This window comes from Gopherus evgoodei, chromosome 8 (assembly GCF_007399415.2).
Source record: "Gopherus evgoodei ecotype Sinaloan lineage chromosome 8, rGopEvg1_v1.p, whole genome shotgun sequence".
Taxonomy (NCBI): Eukaryota; Metazoa; Chordata; order Testudines; family Testudinidae; genus Gopherus; species Gopherus evgoodei.
Window position 1 is genome coordinate 79,869,732 of NC_044329.1, and position 17,505 is coordinate 79,887,236.

Below are 17,505 nucleotides of genomic sequence, written 5' to 3' on the forward strand. Positions count from 1 at the left end.
GGAGCTGGCTGCAGACTTCAGAAGATATGACTGTATTAGTTTACACTCGATTCACATCTGAAAGTTTCTTTGCAATGATGAGTCTGATGGAGTAGACTATGCCCAAAGGCCCCCTGATGGAGGCCTCAGGGTCCTGCCACACTTATCCCAGGAAAGGAGCAATGGAAAGGTCCTCTAAGCAGGCTAGAGTGACTGCAAGGGGGGAAGCAGTCAGTGAAGGCCCAGGAGGGCCCTATAAAAAGGACCTACAGAGCCAAAGACAGGGTAGTTGCTGCTTGGAGCTGGAGAAGAAAGGACGGCATGCTTGGCTGACTGAGGGAACTGCAGCACAACAGACAGCTAAATAGGGGCATGGACTGGGGGAGCAAGAGGCTCCTGGCTGGCTGGTAGGACTGAGCCAAAGACAGTCTACTAGCAGGGACCAGGGGAGCAATGAAGGCGCTCTTGGCTGGCTGCAGGGACTGAGCCTGGGGCAATTGCAGGAAGACAGTGTCTCCAGGGAGGGGGCCCCGGGGATATGGCCCCATACCAGGGCTGGACTGGTTTAAAGATCATGGACACCCCCAACCAGAGGGGCGCTCATGAGACTTGGGTGTTGACCCCATTACATTGAGAACAACAACTTTTTTAAATTGAAGACTTTGGTTCCACAAAAGCTGGTGGCACATACACACGTAAAATGCTTACTACTTGCCATGGGAAAGTCATTCTGAGTCACTATTTTGTTTCATGAATGCAACACTTGACTCAACATCAGATCTCATAAAAAGCACTTCAGAAACAATAGAATGCTTTTCTAAAATGATTCTAGCAGAGTAAACAAGCAATATGGGAGAAATTCATCTTCTGAGAGTTAAGAAAATTACTTCCACAGAATTTCTAGATGCGTAGATTGATGCAAGACAGTTTTCCCTATAAAGTTTTACCTTACTCTTGTATGGACTGCAGTGAAATATTTACCAAGCCATAAGGATATAGCTACTCACTAACAGGAAGGCAACTCTGAACTCCTTGCAAAAGGTGGACAATATCACCTAGCTACCTTAATTTAGTTACTTGCTGATAAGATAATTAATACAACCTGACCTAGTTTTAGGAATAGCTAATTGTAGAAAAGCTACATAGTGCAAGACAATAAAAAGCAACTCCAAAACATCAGTTTTCTTGCTATGTACATTTGGTGTGCTGCAAGACACACACATACATTTGTATGCGGTATACAAATAATGGTCAGTATTAACTATATTAAAGTAAATAATGGACAGTGATTTTATTTGGTTTAATCTTATTGAACATGCAACAATTTTACTAGTTTTACTCACTGAGTTTAAAAATTGTTAATTTTTTAAAAAGTATTTGCCGTTCTGTGATCCAAATTTTTCACGCTTACTATATTGTTTTTTCTTTCCCACCCTGACCAAGTCCCTAAACTCTAAATAAAATTATTTATTTTTAAATGTATTTCTACTGTTTAAGCCCATATTGTATAGTTGGAAGGGAAAACCCCCCAAACTTAATTTACTATGTTCTACCAAGGCACACATTCCCAAATGAGATCATAATAAAAGTCATCTGCGTAGACTTACTCTTTCAGCCGCCTGTTGTACAGGAAGTTACTGGGCTTGACATCACGGTGAACAATACCAAAGTGATGAATGCGCCTCAATGCTTTAAACAGATTAAACATATATTCTCGTACTTCTTCAAAAGAGAGAGAGTTCAAAACGTCCTGTAAGATTTGAATATTGTAATTTTGCAACTCTTTATAATTAAGTATTTTACTGCTTATATAAAAAAGAAGGCTGGGACTCACCAAAAAGGATTCATGTTCCAGATATGGCATAACGATAACTACATGATCATTTTTTCTAAAGCAGTATTTAACTCCCATAACGTTATCCTGCCCCCTAAAGGAAAAATAAAATACTATCTTGAAACAAATAGAAAATAGGTTATTTCACCCGGCTCCCACAGAAAACTTCAGCAATGCTTTTTCTATTAATACACAAATTCCACATTGCCAGCAACCTAACACTGATGAACAGCCATACAAAGTACCAGCATGTACTCTGAACACAATCCCCTCATTACTTTTCTCAAAGTGTTTCAGTCTTCAATTTGCAACGAAGGGCTCTGCAGACCATGGGTGCTTCATGGCCCACTTTTAGGGCTTGAGTCTGCTCTCATGGATTTGCATGATCCAGGATTGAGCCTTTTGAGAGCAACTGGTTTAAAATGTCAGATAAGAGCTATTCCAACCGCCTATCTTGGAACCAGCAAATATCAGCAGTGCACCTCTATTCCTAAACCAGTGAAAAGAATTCAATGCCATTGACAGTATTTTCAGATGTACTAGAGAGGATTCTATCAGCCGTTTCCTACCTAAAACATGTCTGATTGCATAGGTATACTGTGTAACTCTTAGAACTTTTTACTAGCATATACAAAGTCAGTTGCAAATTGAGACTCGCATAAAGCAACATGAGCATTATAGCTAACATGATCCATTTATGGTACACCCTTGATATAAAGAGTTATTGATTTTTATTTTCTTGTGGTCAAAACTTCAGCATAATGCAAGAACTACCAAAACTAAAAAGTAACTAGACACACAACTTAGTTTTAGATGACACTTAAATTCAGTTGACAATTTTTTTTTTTTTTTAAAGCAAAAGGAGTGTCTTTTGTTTACCCACCCTGCTATCGTAAGGCACTGAAGTTCAGCAGCAATTCGTAGAGGATGACTAGTTGGAATTAGGTGTTTCAAAGCCATTTTTTCCTCACATCCTGCTTGTAGCTGGGCTGTGGCCAAATAAACTGAACTAAAAGTACCTGTAAGAAAGTAAGTATGAAACTTATGTTTAACAGCTTTGGATTAGCTAAATTAAAAATATTTCATGTTACTGGTCTGACTGCTGCACTTGTGGTGAAAGAGACTATTTGAGTCAAGTTAAGTTTGTGACAAAACAATAGGTTTCAAAGTCAAGGCTAAAGCATGAGGAAAAAACTTTTAAAAAGTGGTTTTAGTACAGAAAGCCACTTAAAAATTTGTCTGATAACCCTGAAGTACTTAAGAAAATTAACCATGAGTGTCCAGAAATTGGGAAGTACAAAATAATTAATAAGAAATGTTACTAGACCATAAAATATAATTTAAAGTCATTACAATTGCAAAATGTTAGACTTGCATGCAAGCATAACAAGACTATAGTTGCATATACAGATCACAGTTGCCAGTAGGAATGAACTCTAGTACTATCAGCAACAAAAACACAGGCCCCTCCACTTGAGCTAAAGGAATAACTAGCAAGCCCTTTCCCTTTTTTGGGGAGAGAAACTGAAGGGAGGATATGACCCCACATCTTAAGTTAGTACAAGTGGAAACACATCTTTGCATATAAGCCTTCAGTATTTCCAGTGTCACAAATGTCACTTTTTAGCAACATATTCACTTTCATCAACAGGGTTAGAAACACCGTTATAAATTAAAATAAAGTGTCATTAAATAAGGTTGGTTGTTCATGAAAAGAAGCATTCCATGCTCTTGAACTTTCAGATTGCTGTACTGAACTAAATATGTAGCTCTCTTTTAAAGCAGCTTTACAAACTAGTAAGTTTTTAAACATTTAGCAAGCTATCACAAGTATTACAATCATAAATAGCCGTTAAAAAAATCAAACATCCACTTTATATACTTTCAAATATAAGAAAAAAGTCAAAACATTAAGTTTAGAGGAAAACTTTCAAAGACCTTACAGGTAAAATTTTCAAAAATGTGTAGGCTCCTATCCTGCAAATATTTACACATATGCTTAATTTTATTGCCCTGATTTCAATGGGATTATTCATAGTAAAGTTAAGCATGTGCATGGTCACAGAATTGGGGCCTAAGTCCCATTGTCAAATTTTTGAAAATTTTAGTATGTGCCTAGTTTGAGCCATATTTTAAAAATCTTAGCAATAATCGTCCATCTTCCTCTCTTAGCCCCACCCATTGGGTTTAATATGAGAAAAGCAGAGACAACTTTACTGGTAGTGAAATGTCTTAGAGTATAATTGTACATTTAGAATGTATACCTTAGAGACAAATATAGGTGGATTAAATTTTACATAGACATGCTTGGCTAAATCTAGTCCAAGAGCTGCAGCACCCTATAGATGTTTAAACTGCCTGGTCTAAATCAAAACAAGCTGTTTAAATCAGAGTCTACTTTGGTAAGGGGTTTCAAGAATCTGGCAGGAAAATCTCTTTGGAAAAACCCTTATCTACAAGCATTTGTACTTGCAACTAAAATATTAGAACTCCCATTTCCTTCTAACAATACTAAAAAGCAATCTATAAAATGGCAGTCATACTAGAATTTGCCAATATTGGACTTCATTATATAGTTTTATACTCTTAAAATTTGTATTTCTTAAGTACATCAAAATTCAATACATTTACCTTCTCCAATTCTTTCCTTAATTTTGAACACATTTACAAGCTGTGGCACTGCTTCATAAAGTTTTTCAATATCTATTTTTACTCCTGTTGAGGGAATAAAGGAAAAACAGAAAATATTTTGCTTAGTCTCAGTTTACTAGTTAAATTTCAGGACATGTATTAGACTTTATTTCAGATAAATGAGGGTGAAATTGCATAAAAAGCAGTATAAAACAAACCGAGGCTCTAGTCCTGCAAAGACATATGCAGGTACATTTGAATAACACTCATGTGCGTACGTTAAACATGAACACGCTTGCGAGTTTAGTGCCCAAGATTGCAAAAGAGTAGTAAAGACTATTCCAGTTAGCATAGTGCAAGGCACCCACATAAAAATATTGTACTGTAAATAGTCAAAGAATGTAGTTCAAAGAGTTTAACTTTTTTGGCTTGAGACTCATGATCCATGAATATCCACCTTTTGTCTTATTATTTTTTTGGTCCAGACCTCTGTTGATTAAATTTGATGTCTCTGATCCACCTTCATGGACAAACCCAATTGAGAGGGGCATTAAAACTCTGCCCTTTCTGACATAACTGCTAACTGAATGCCAACAGTACTGCCCCATCTATCACGCTGTATAAGTTACATGCTGCTACAGTGTTTTGTTTAAAACTCTTAAATTGCTGCCACTCAGCACAGCATGGCCAACCCTCAAAATTAATAGGATCTCAGATTATAGTTCAGAGACTAACATACACATGGAGTTAGTAATGTCACCATTTCATAGAAGACAAATGTATACTGGCTGCTGAGAAATGGGTATGTAAGAGGTAAACTTCAAAGACTACAAAACAAAGAAAGGGGTTTAAAAATGAAAATATTAGGAAGACAAACTCATATGTTATTGGAGGGCGTTAAAAATATTCAAATAAAAAAGCCATGCTGATTATATTTAAATTGTTGCATTTTATACTCCAATCACTAGATGGCATAGCAAGGATACTGCATTCTTATAGGAAAACTAAGGAATTTCACTCAAAGGATGGGCCCTTGTTATTTTAGACAAGTATTAGAGGACTCAAACGCATTCTTAAAGCACACTTCTTTTGTAATTTTCAGAGAAATTCTAATTTGTTATGCTGTCTTATGTTCTAACTATTGTCACGCAACAATAAACCATTATGCTACTGCTAAAATACTATAAAGCCTTAGAAGATAAAGCATATGAAAATATACACAAGGCAAGTTACATTTAAAGTTGAAACATTTTACAATGGTTGGGTTCAATTAGTGTCACTCTTTATCAACTTCTGTAACACTAGTGTTTGACTCCTAAGTCCATATTTAGACACCTAGACAGATGGCCTGATATTTCAAAGCAGTGAGAACCAAAAAGTCATTGGCCCATACTTTTATGGAGTTTGTGGCTAATTACTACAGCAAGGATAAAATATTCCTACAATAGATGTTTTCAAGAATGGTTTGTATTGTTTTCACATAATAAAAATGATGTATTTGGTAGGAGCTAAACTCATATGTATTATACATACTAAAATGGTAGAGGGAAAATCATGCCCAAATTAACACATACAATAGCAAAATGTTTAAACTAGGATTACACATTATACAAAAGAAGCACAGTAAGCACTGATGTAATAAATATCATGAACAATAAAAATCAATTTATAAACAGTCATACCAGAAAGATTACAATAGGCATGTACTTTGTATGTATATGTATTCCCAAACCCACATGAGCCCAAATGAACAAATTTCACTGCTGCAACATAAACAGAAGACTGAAATGTGACTTTTGAATCCTTTCCCTCCTTTCAAGAACCTGAAAACAGATGTCAGAAGTCCCCATTAGAGTTTTAAATTAAATTTTAGTTGGAAGTTAATTACAAAAAATATATACATTTTAAAACTGCTGAAGGCTACTGCCCCTACACTTTGTATTTCATCTCATCATTCTTCCTCATCTTTCCCCCACTGCCAAGTCTCTTCCCCTTCTTTTAAAATATGCTCATTGATAGTTGTTACCCATCCAGCCTTTCCAAGCTTGTATCCACACTGCAAAAATAAAATGTAGTTATTTTTTAAAAACTCCTAACATTTAAGTGTCTGCCACTGGTTGGTACTGGGCAGGCAAAGAAAGGTGCATCAGATCTTTTTTAGAAGAAAAATACTATCATTTTCACCCTATACTTGTTTTGAAGTGTTTTAGTGACTAATTGTAGAGTATACTCCTGGGGGAATTTTGTGTCACTGTGCATGCACAGAATTCATGTCCACTACCAATTTCTTTGCTTCCCCGCAGAAAAAATTACTTCTGACGGGAAAGCAAAGGGAAACTGCAAGAGCAGTCATGAGCTCCTCCCCGGCAGCACAGGCAGGTTGGTTCAGGTGCCCGGAGCAGTCAATAGAGATGTAAATCATCACCTGCGGGGGGAGCTGGGCAGTCATGAAAGTGAAAGAAAGAGACACTCTATCCCTCACTCACTATTGCAACACGCTCAGTGTGGAGGGCAGAGTTTCAGGGTGTTTCTGAGGAGGTAGACATGGGGCAGGTTCTGGCCCTTCAGGCAGAGCTGAATGTAGCAGCCAGCCTGCTTAGTAAATTGTTCCCATTGTCTTTGTGAATTCCCCCAGGAGTATAAAACAGGTGTAAAAGTTTTAAGGCTCCTTCACATTTCCAGAGGTATATAAAGGACAGTATGGCCTTATAAATGCTTATGGTGCTTTCGTGATTAGAACTGGTCTAAATTTTTGGACTCAAAATATTCCTTATCAAAATGTGCTCCATGAACTGTTGGCTGCTGACCATCTCCAGAAAGGTTACTAGCAAATATTAATTGTGAGTTTGATTCCCTGCCCTCACTTGCTCTTCAGTTGCCTATAATGTAACACTGAGCATATGGCTGCATATATTTGTTGACTAATAACTAGAAATAAAGGGTCAAACCTAACAACATTACTATTAAGCAAGGGGCTTCACGGATTTTCTCCAATGCTCTCCACTCCCATTCTCTATCCATTGTATTGTAGTTTAAATTACCAAAATAGTTGAAACCAAAGTGATTATACTGCGTTATTTTGACAAATAAAATATGCAGAAGTTTAAAATGTGCACAGAATATATCTATATATCTATATTTTTTTTTTGGTGCAGAATTCCCCCAGGAGTACTCAGAGTAGAGAGTGCTTAATTGCACAAGATGCTGAGTTAAGCAAAGCAGCTCAACATCCCGGCCATTCCTAAATCCTATGAGGCATGGTAAACTGGGGACTTTGTAAGTTAGGTATGTTATTTTAGAACTGATGAACAGTAAGATCTTACCAGAGATTATTCCTCATGTCAAAGTTTTTGCTTTGACTAACAAAGAATTCAGAAATTTACACTCTGCTACATCAACGACATAAGTTAATGCTTCAAACATTAATAGCACATATCTGTACCTGTGGTAGAAACTGACAGTAACAAGCAAAAACTTTTATTAAGCAGTTATACAGTATATTAAACATAAGAATTACAAACATTTGTTTTCTTGCTAAGTTTTATTTCTTAATTTTGCTTTATTTTGTACAGTAATAAAGTCATGGCAAATGTATTCATTTGTCATTTTCACAAAATGAAAGCTTAATTGTGTTCTGAGAAGTCCATAGTTTGACTTTAAAAAATTTCAGACACCATACAAATATTTTCAGATGCTTAATAGAAAGCGAATACATTGAGAAAACCTCCACGTTTGTGGGGTTTTCTAGCTTTTAGTTAAAATGCATATCCACCATTCGCCCAATTACTGTTTTTGACTACAAATGATGAAAAGCCATAACCATTCACCCCCTTGCTTCCCCCCCCCCACCTCTCTTTAACACAAAAATATTTAGGATGGTGTTTGGCATTTGATATTTTTTCTTAAACCTACAATCAGATCACTTTGGCCAACAATGACAAATGAACAATTCTCAACACCATAGGAGAGGAACATTCTTCAAAATAATATTGTCCATGTTTGTATCATTTCCCAGGTGACTACAATGAGAAATACAGAATGACACTTTCATGTGATACTGTCCATTTTAAAGGATGTTTGCTATTCCCAAGTGGTCAAAAAAATCAAAGTGAATGATTTAAAACACTGATTTTAATCAGCAAACACAGAACCTGGCTTTAAAATTATCTATTTTAATCATATTCTGCATTTGTACTTTTTAGATATTTTCCTAAAAATAAGGTTGATTCTCATTAGTTGGTAACTATTAAAACATGGTTTTTTGCAACTAAATATACCTTATCTCCTGACTTTGTTTATTTTTTGCTACCAGGAGTATAAACCATGTTTATTTAAGCAATTATATCGCTTAACATACATCTAGTCAGATTCTTAATTTTTACATTTTTATTACATTAGAAAACAGTGTGTGATGCATTTCTTATTTATTAGGTTTTTTAACTTGATTTGTGTCATGCCATATTTGAAAGAAAATTGTCACATTCAGTTAAAAATGCACAAAACAGAACTTTGTTATTAAATAAAACTAAATGTGCTGGAGAGAAAAGTATCAACATGTTTTTGCATTTAAAACTAATTGCTTTATTAAACAAAGGAGGTATTGAACAAACTAGTCATTGACCTGAACTATCTGAATAAATTGAAATGAAGAAAATATTCTCTTTTTACATGTGCAGAAGAGGCTACTGCTGTCAAAAGCTGGTTTAGCACTTCCACAACTTCTGGTTCCAGATGCTTAGCCAGTAACTTCCAGCAGTTCAGTGCTTTGACCTTCTTTAAAACTTGGCAGTAAATATGCACTGCTTAATATTTTTTGTACTTAATTTAAATGATTGATAAATTATAAGCACCTTAGGTCCTAACATAAGTTGTTGATTTCATATCTAGTTTAGAATAAACCTGTATTTAAATACAAGAAATCAGGGTTTTTTTAAAAACAATATTGATGTTTGTATCTAACCTGCCTAAGGTAATGAGAGGAAACCCTATAAATGCCATTCAAGACAGATATGTAAAGACTGCAGGGTACATAAATAACATTCTTGCACCACCCAATGACAGTTACATTACTGAATGGTGTCCCTAGCCTCTGTCTGTCAGAGGATGGAGATGGATGGCAGGAGAGAGATAACTTGATCATTGCCTGTTAGGTTCACTCCCTCTGGGCCACCTGGCACTGGCCACTGTCAGTAGACAGATACTGGGCTATATGGACCTTTGGTCTGACCAGTACGGCCGTTCTTATGTTCTGAAGAAGGTCCTATACAGATTTCGTTGACCAGAAGCTAGTAACCATAAAGCTGAGCCTCGCAAGTGAGAACAGAAGGAGGAGTCATATTTTCTGACTTCTGAAAACATATGAATGGCCACACTGGGTCAGACCAGTACTCTGCGCTGGTTAGGCCTCAACTGGAGTATTGTGTCCAGTTCTGGGCACCGCATTTCAAGAAAGATGTGGAGAAATTGGAGAGGGTCCAGAGAAGAGCAACAAGAATGATGAAAGGTCTTGAGAACATGACCTATGAAGGAAGGCTGAAGGAATAGAGTTTGTTTAGTTTGGAAAAGAGAAGACTGAGAGGGGACATGATAGCAGTTTTCAGGTATCTAAAAGGGTGTCATCAGGAGGAGGGAGAAAACTTGTTCACCTTAGCCTCCAATGATAGAACAAGAAGCAATGGGCTTAAACTGCAGCAAGGGAGATTTAGGTTGGACGTTAGGAAAAAGTTCCTAACTGTCAGGGTAGTTAAACACTGGAATAGATTGCCTAGAGAAGTTGTGGAATCTCCATCGCTGGAGATATTTAAGAGAAGGTTAGATAAATGTCTATCAGGGATGGTCTAGACAGTATTTGGTCCTGCCATGAGGGCAGGGGACTGGACTCGATGACCTCTCGAGGTCCCTTCCAGTCCTAGAGTCTATGAGTCTATGAGACCAATGGTCCTTCTAGTCCAGTATCCTGTTTTCTGACAGTGGCTAGTGCTAGATGCTTCAGAGGGAATGAACATGGCAGGACAACTAGTGAGTTATCCATCCCATCATCCAGTCCCAGCTTCTGGCAGCCAGAGGTTTAGAGACACCCAGAGCGCAAGGTTGCATACCTGACCATTTCCAGCTAATAGCCATTGATGAACCGATCCTCCATGAACTTACTTAAGTCTTCTTTGAACTCAGTTATACTTTTGGCTTTCACAACAGCCCCTGGTCACGAGATCCAAAGGTGACTGTACACTGTATGAGGAAAGTACTTCCTTACATTTGTTTAAGCCTGCTACTAATTACATTGGATAACACCTGGTTCTTATGTTATATGAAGGGCTAAATAACACGTTCACTTTCTCCACACCATTCACAATTTTAGACCTATCATATCCCCCCTCAGTTGTCTCTGTAACTGATATAGTAAGTTCTATTGAAATAAAACAGCTTTTAGTACAAGGTTGCTCATATGCTGCTCCAGCTGAAGCAAGTCTAAAAAAATTTTCTGAGTGGTGCATCTTGCTGTGCTAGTAAAGAATCTTCTAATCTTTCAGATCATTACTAAAAAAAGTATTGAGGAGTAATTTCATATAGGAAGCCTCTTTTGTCACAGGATTGCTTCAAAAAAGTCCATAGCTTAGAAGAAAAGCCCCAACTCTGTCAAAAAGCATTTTTAGACAGCACAGAGTTGAGGGCCATGCCTTAAATATAATAAGTTTATCTCAGGTGACAACATATCTTTAAAGTCTCTAAAATCAGTAGCCCTGTACCCTCCCTGCAATCTCCGGCTTTGGTTTACTTAGTGCCACCAGCCTAATGGGCCCAACGCAGCCCTTAATTTAGTGCCAATGCCATTCTAAACAAATGCTAGACAGAGAATCCACTCAACTGGCTCAATTTCATCCAGTCTTTGCCAGCTCCCACTAGCAGAGGTCTGTTCAGACACAGCTCACTCCACCAGAGGACCTGCAGCTAGATAGCACAGACACCAAAGAAGATGGTATTAGCCAAGGAGGCAATGTAGCCAGAATGCTCAGAGAATGCACTAATTCAGTACAGTCTCTTCTGCTGTGGATCCTGCAGAGCCTTGGCAACAAACTATGGCTGCCCCAATGGGTGCAAACACCACCTGTCTTCTCCTGGGGGTGGGATGGAACTTCCCCATTGGTGCAACGGGGTGCAAATTACACAACTGTGCAGGAGATTGACAATGTGTTCAAATTCTGCCCAAGACAATAGTGACCTGAAGTCACCATCATTACAGGTGGGGAGCCAATTTATAGGAAATAACTGAGGGTTAAGGCCATTTTCTCACCTCTGAAGCATGAGGCTGAGACACATCCTGAGGTACACTGGAAAAGTAGCACTGTGTCTCTGGTCTTTGGCTAGATGACTGATTCTCAAGGGTTATCAATATGGAAATCTTCATGAACATTTATTTGGGCATAAGCTTTCATGGGTTAAAAACCCCACTTCTTCAGATGCAAGTTGCATGAAAGCTTATGCCCAAATAAATCTGTTAGTCTTTAAGGTGCCACTGGACTCCTCATTATTTTTGTGGATACAGACTAACACGGCTACCCCTCTGATACTTGACATAAATATTATATTCAGCAAGGAAAATAGCTAGCTCAGACCAGAATTTTAGATTATAATAGTAACAGATTTCATAGCACTATTCTTTTACAATTCACTGATCCTATTAGAATACTGCAGCTACAGACTGGGCAGAAACAAGCCTGGAAATATCAATTCAAAGCCCCAAATACTGAACTTTGTTAAAGCTTTTCCTCTCAAATCTTGTTACATGTATTCTTCATGTAACAGGATCTTACCCAACAATACATACATACAGTAGTAGAGAGTCTAAAGTGAAGGGGAAGAGAAACATGGCAAAAACAAAATTTTAATCAATGGCCTCTGCTCTAAAATACATACCTGACAACTTGCTGTTCTTTTCATGTTTCCTACAGAAATTTTCAGTCTGCAAAGGAGGTTGTTCATCTTGGTAAGTGTTCAAGGATGCTTCCATCACAAAACTAACAAAGTAAAATACAAGGTCTATGAGGACAATGACTAATATGGGGGGTCTAAGAGAGAGAATGCCTTAGGCCTGCTTGCTCCCATTCACCCTCCACACCTAACAAGATTTAGAGAGAGAGGACATTAAGTTTGGGAAGTCCCTTCCGATCCTCTTATAGTGAAATCCCTTCCACAATCTCAGAGAGGGAGAGACTAACACAAATCAAATCTTTATCAATAGCAAGGAGGGAAGCTGAACATTAATATGCAAATCATTCCCTTCCATCCCCAGAGTGTTTCTTCACTAATACATAGTATTACCCTTCTCCCAAATTCTTCTTTAGAGGGAAGAGAAACACTCCCACACAAAAATCCATATGTACTCCAGGATCTACAGAAAGAACATAAGAACAGCCATATTGGGTCAGACCAAAGGTCCATCTAGCCCAGTATCCTGTCTTCCGACAGTGGCCGATGCCAGGTGCCCCAGAGGGAATGAAAAGAACAGGTAATCAAGTGATCCATTCCCTGTTGCTAGTTCCCAGCTTCTGGCAAACAGAGGGGGAGCAAGTAACACATTAATCAACAAAAATCCTGTTACAGAACGTAACAGCAAAAATACAGAAGGAAATGAGTGACAAATCAAAATTCTCCATCCCCCAAAATGAAACTATTTTAATCTACCTCCTTCTAGATTTTGGGGAGACTATGAAACTCTGACATATTAGGATACACAACTGAGGCTGTGTGTACACTGCCAGTTTCAGCACTAAAACTTTAGTTGTTCAAGGGTATGAAAAAAACCACCCCTGAGCAACAAAAGTTTTAGCATCGAAAAGTGTCAGTACAGACAGTGCCACAGCTTCTGGTGATAAAGCTATCACCCCTCATTCAGGGTGGTTTTTTTTTTTATCTTGGGAGAGCTCTCCTCAGCGCCAAAGAGTGACTACACTGCCCGCGTCACAGCGCTGCTGCAGGCCATGCCAGATTGGAGCACTTGAACTGAGAGCAGGAAGAGGATCCCCTCCCTCAGCTCTGGATGACATCCCTCCCCACCGGATGAGGAAGATGCATGATTTGAATGCAAATGAAACAGCTGGACCGGGGTGTGGGGAGTAGATTGGACAAGGCAGGGGAGGAGGGGGAGTTGGGGCAGGTTGAAGGGGATTAGGAACATGTGGGACAGGAGGAGGGGTGACAGATATGATGAGGAGCCAAAGAAGAACTGGGACAAGGTATGGGGGGATGCAACAAAGTGAGGGGAGAAGCTGAGATTGGAGGAGCTTGGGAACAGAGAGCTAGTAGGGATAGGGAACACTGGAGAAGAGGGGGCAGATCAGATGAGGTTCCAGGATTAGGGGGAACTGAAACTGGTGGGGCAAGAAAACTGAGGACAAGGAGCTGTGTTGCGGGATGGGAAAGAGACTGGAAAAAGACACCTAAGGAGACAGAGCTGGTGGGGCAGGGGTTGAGACTCCAACTTTTCTGGGTAAGGAGACTGGAATGAGAAGTCTGAGGACTGGAGACTATCATAAAGAGAATGAGATTGAGATGAGAAGTTATGGTTGGGGCACAGACAGGGCTGGGACAGGCAGAGGCTGAAAGAGATGGGGTAGAAGGGATCATGTTTGGAGGAAATGGGCAGAAGAGTCTGGGCCAGCGCTCACTAGAGTACACAGCCATCCTGAGCCTGGAATGGAATACAGGATTCCTGAGTGCCATTACTCCTTTGCTGTCAACAAATATCTGTGAAACAAAATGGCAGTCTTCCATCCTCCTCTAGCACTGCTCCATATAGAGGACAACCTACTACCACTTACTCCATTAGCTCAAGAGGTAATTTCCTTATTTATCACTCAGGGAAATTAAACATATTTACATTTAAATAACATTACTGTGGTTGCCAAGATCAAGCACTCAAAAGTTAGGAAATACCTAAATTAAGATTGCAGGTGCTACCTTAATTGGGCACTGTTGTGCATATGCATTATGATATAGTTCTTTAATTACATGATCATTTTCTAAGAAAAGAAGTATGTGGGAAAAGAGACTCCTTAGAGAATCAGTAACCCCTTTGGAAAGGTCAGCTCATCTCTGGCACCGAACTGAGGAATAAGCACTGCAAAAAACAGCACTGAAATGCTACAAAATTCCCTTGATACTGCTTTGTCCTAAACCAAACTGCAATAAAAAGGATCTGATCAAGATATGCATGTACAATTCTGATAATTTTTGCACAATTCTGATAATGCTTTAAGTTGATATAATTTCACATTTTCCACTGCTAAGCAAATAAGCCTTCTCTTACAGTACAAAGCATAGACATCTTATTTCCATAGTCAGTGTTTGAGCAACAATATGTTAGTACTTCTAGATAGAAGAAAAACATCTGAGAGTTGTCAAAGCACGTTAACTTTACAAGATAGCTCCCTTGTAGCAAGACTCCTGGTCAAATCCATGCTTTCCACTGCATTTAAAATGCAGCCTGAATGCATAAATATTAAAAACTGAGCATAAGTTACCTTAAACTTTGTCATTTAGTTTGTACATGATGTGTAGACTATTTCTCAAAGGAATGAGCAGAAATGCTGTCCAACAGATATACACAGAATTTAGTATTCTTTTTTTTGAAAAAATAAAAGCAATGTTTTCTAAGATTTGTTCAATAAATAAAAGGGGAAGCGGCTCTTTAGGCTAACATTTCTCAATATTGATACAGATTATGTTTAGAACGACAAAGAGTGAGGCTAGGTTGCCAAAACTGGTATTCAAAAGGCTTCTGTTACTAAACAGATATTGCCCAAAGGAAATGACCATCAAAATGCTTATCACTGTGCAGAGGAGAACGCAAGTGCAGCGTTATGTGGAAGAAGGGAACAAGTTACATGTTAGTGAGTTTGGGACCAAGAAAGAGAAGAGAACAAGGGAGGGTAGAGTCTGGCTGTGTGTACGCAGGATGCGCGGGCGCCAAGTTACAGCAGCGAGGGCTCCCCCGACACTCAGCCTCCATCGCCGACGCCCTGCGCGAAGCAGGCGACCAGTCCGCACGTTGGCCCGGCTCCTTCCGGCGTTTCACCCCACGCTGCAGAGCTGTGCACGCCCTCAGCGAGCACGGTCGGGCCCTAGGCAGGGGCCGAGCAGGTCAGTACTTTGAAACGGAGCTCAGGGCCGGCCCAGCTGGCCAAGAACGGACCGAGCGCGCCGGCTCCAGCGCCCGAACGGGCCCGTAGGGCCAAAGCCCCGGAGCCACACCGCAGACCGGCTCGCCTCCCGATGCTGGCCGGCTCGCCTCCCGATGCTGGCCGGCGAGGGCTGGAAACTTACGGGGAGCCCCGAACAGAAGCTCCCGCTCCCTCCCCGGCCGGAGGGCCAGCCGAGCCGGGCCGCGCCGGGCGCTCGGCGGGAAAGCTGCCCTGAGGGCCGCGCTCAGCCCCGGCGATGGGTCGGCCCATGAAACGCCATTCAGCGACAGCCCGTCGCGGGAAGCCCCCGGGAGCCGAGCGAACCCGGCCGGGGTACGGGGGGGGGGGGTGGTTCTCCCTCACTCACAGGCAGAGCAGCGGCGGCAGCAGGTCCCAGGGCGCCAAGAGTGCGGTTTTTGCCTGATGCCGCCTTTTGCAGACAGCTCCAGGTCAGCCAATCGTAGCGTTCGTTAGAAGCGATAGCAGAATTCACCAATAGCAACCCGTCCAAGAAAACATTGCTTCCATTGGCCAATGGGGGACGTGTCACTGCTAAAGGAGTGTGCCCAGTTCTTAGTGCTAGCCAGATCCTCACCAATATACTGTTGCATTTCTGGCAGCAGTTTTTCCCTCACCGCCTTCTCTATGCACTCCCTATCGTGGTCACACAAAGTCCCAGGACCTGCTAGTCAGCCTCCTCCTTGCCCTGGCTAAAATGGCTATCTACACAACCAGGGAGAGGACTTGGCCAGTGGAGACGCCTGTAATTGTGGGGCTTGTTTCCGGTCCTTAGTCAGTTCACATATCCGGGCGGAGTGCCTCTGGGCGGCATCCGCTGGCTCCCTTGACGCCTTTGAGGAGCAGTGGGCACTATCGGGGGTTCTCTGCTCGGTGTGCCCGTAAGGCTTCCTTCTTTTGACCCTATCATACCTTTAGTCCCAGATTTGGACCTTAGCGTCCAAAATATGGGGGTTAGCATGAAAACCTCCAAGCTTAGTTACCAGCTTGCAGTTGGTACTGCTGCCACCACCCAAAAAATTAGAGTGTTTTGGGGCACTCTGGTCCCCCTGAAAAACCTCCCCTGGGGACCTCAAGACCCAAATCCCTTGAGTCTCACAACAAAGGGAAATAATCCTTTTTCCCTTCTCCCCTCCAGGTGCTCCTGGAGAGGTACACAGACACAAGCTCTGGGAATCTAAACAGAGTGACTCCCCCCTCTCCGTTCCCAGTCCTGGAGAACAGAATTACCGAGTTAATTTCTCTTTCCCTCCCTCCACCCAGAGGGTATGCAAAGTCAGTCGAACAAATCCAACACACACAGATTTCCCTCTGACTCCTTCCCCCACCAATTCCCTGGTGAGTACAGACTCAACTTCCCTGAAGTTTCCCAGTAAAGAAAACTTCAACAGATTTTAAAAAGAAAGCTTTATATAAAAAGAAAGAAAAATACATACAAATGGTCTCTCTGTATTAAGGTGACAAATACAGGGTCCATTGCTTAAAAGAAATATGAATAAACAGCCTTATTCAAAAAGAATACAAATCAAAGCACTCCAGCACTTATATTCATGTAAATACCAAAGAAAAGAAACCATATAACTTACTATCTGATCTCTTTGTCCTTACAACTTAGAAACAGAAGATTAGAAAGTAAAACTACTTCTCCAAAGCTCAGAGACAGCAGGCAGACAGAAACAAAGAACTCAGACACAACCTTCCCTCCACCCAGAGTTGAAAAAATCCGGTTTCCTGATTGGTCCTTTGGTCAGGTGCTTCAGGTGAAAGAGACATTAACCCTTAGCTATCTGTTTATGACAGACCCTCTGACCACACTCCTGTCCCTGTTCTTTTATTAATTGTCCCCCAAAATCAGCTGGGTTC

General features: G+C 40.4%; 1 protein-coding gene across 3 annotated transcripts in view; it reads right to left on the reverse strand.

The window, feature by feature from the left end:
* CDC7 (cell division cycle 7) overlaps window positions 1–16,072 on the reverse strand; it is a 32,346-nt gene extending 16,274 nt beyond the window's left edge. For 2 of the 3 annotated variants that reach the window (XM_030573723.1, XM_030573722.1), the window contains exons 1-6: window positions 15,992–16,061; window positions 12,359–12,459; window positions 4,445–4,528; window positions 2,697–2,832; window positions 1,814–1,907; window positions 1,587–1,729 (exon numbers count right to left, since the gene is read on the reverse strand). In XM_030573723.1, the coding sequence (XP_030429583.1) occupies window positions 1,587–1,729; window positions 1,814–1,907; window positions 2,697–2,832; window positions 4,445–4,528; window positions 12,359–12,452 (551 nt within the window). In that variant the 5' untranslated portion in view covers window positions 12,453–12,459; window positions 15,992–16,061. Of the gene's footprint in view, window positions 1–1,586; window positions 1,730–1,813; window positions 1,908–2,696; window positions 2,833–4,444; window positions 4,529–12,358; window positions 12,460–15,991 lie in introns of all 3 variants that reach the window. The other variant, XM_030573724.1, reaches the window with a different exon arrangement.
* Between the last annotated feature and the right edge of the window lie 1,433 nt (window positions 16,073–17,505).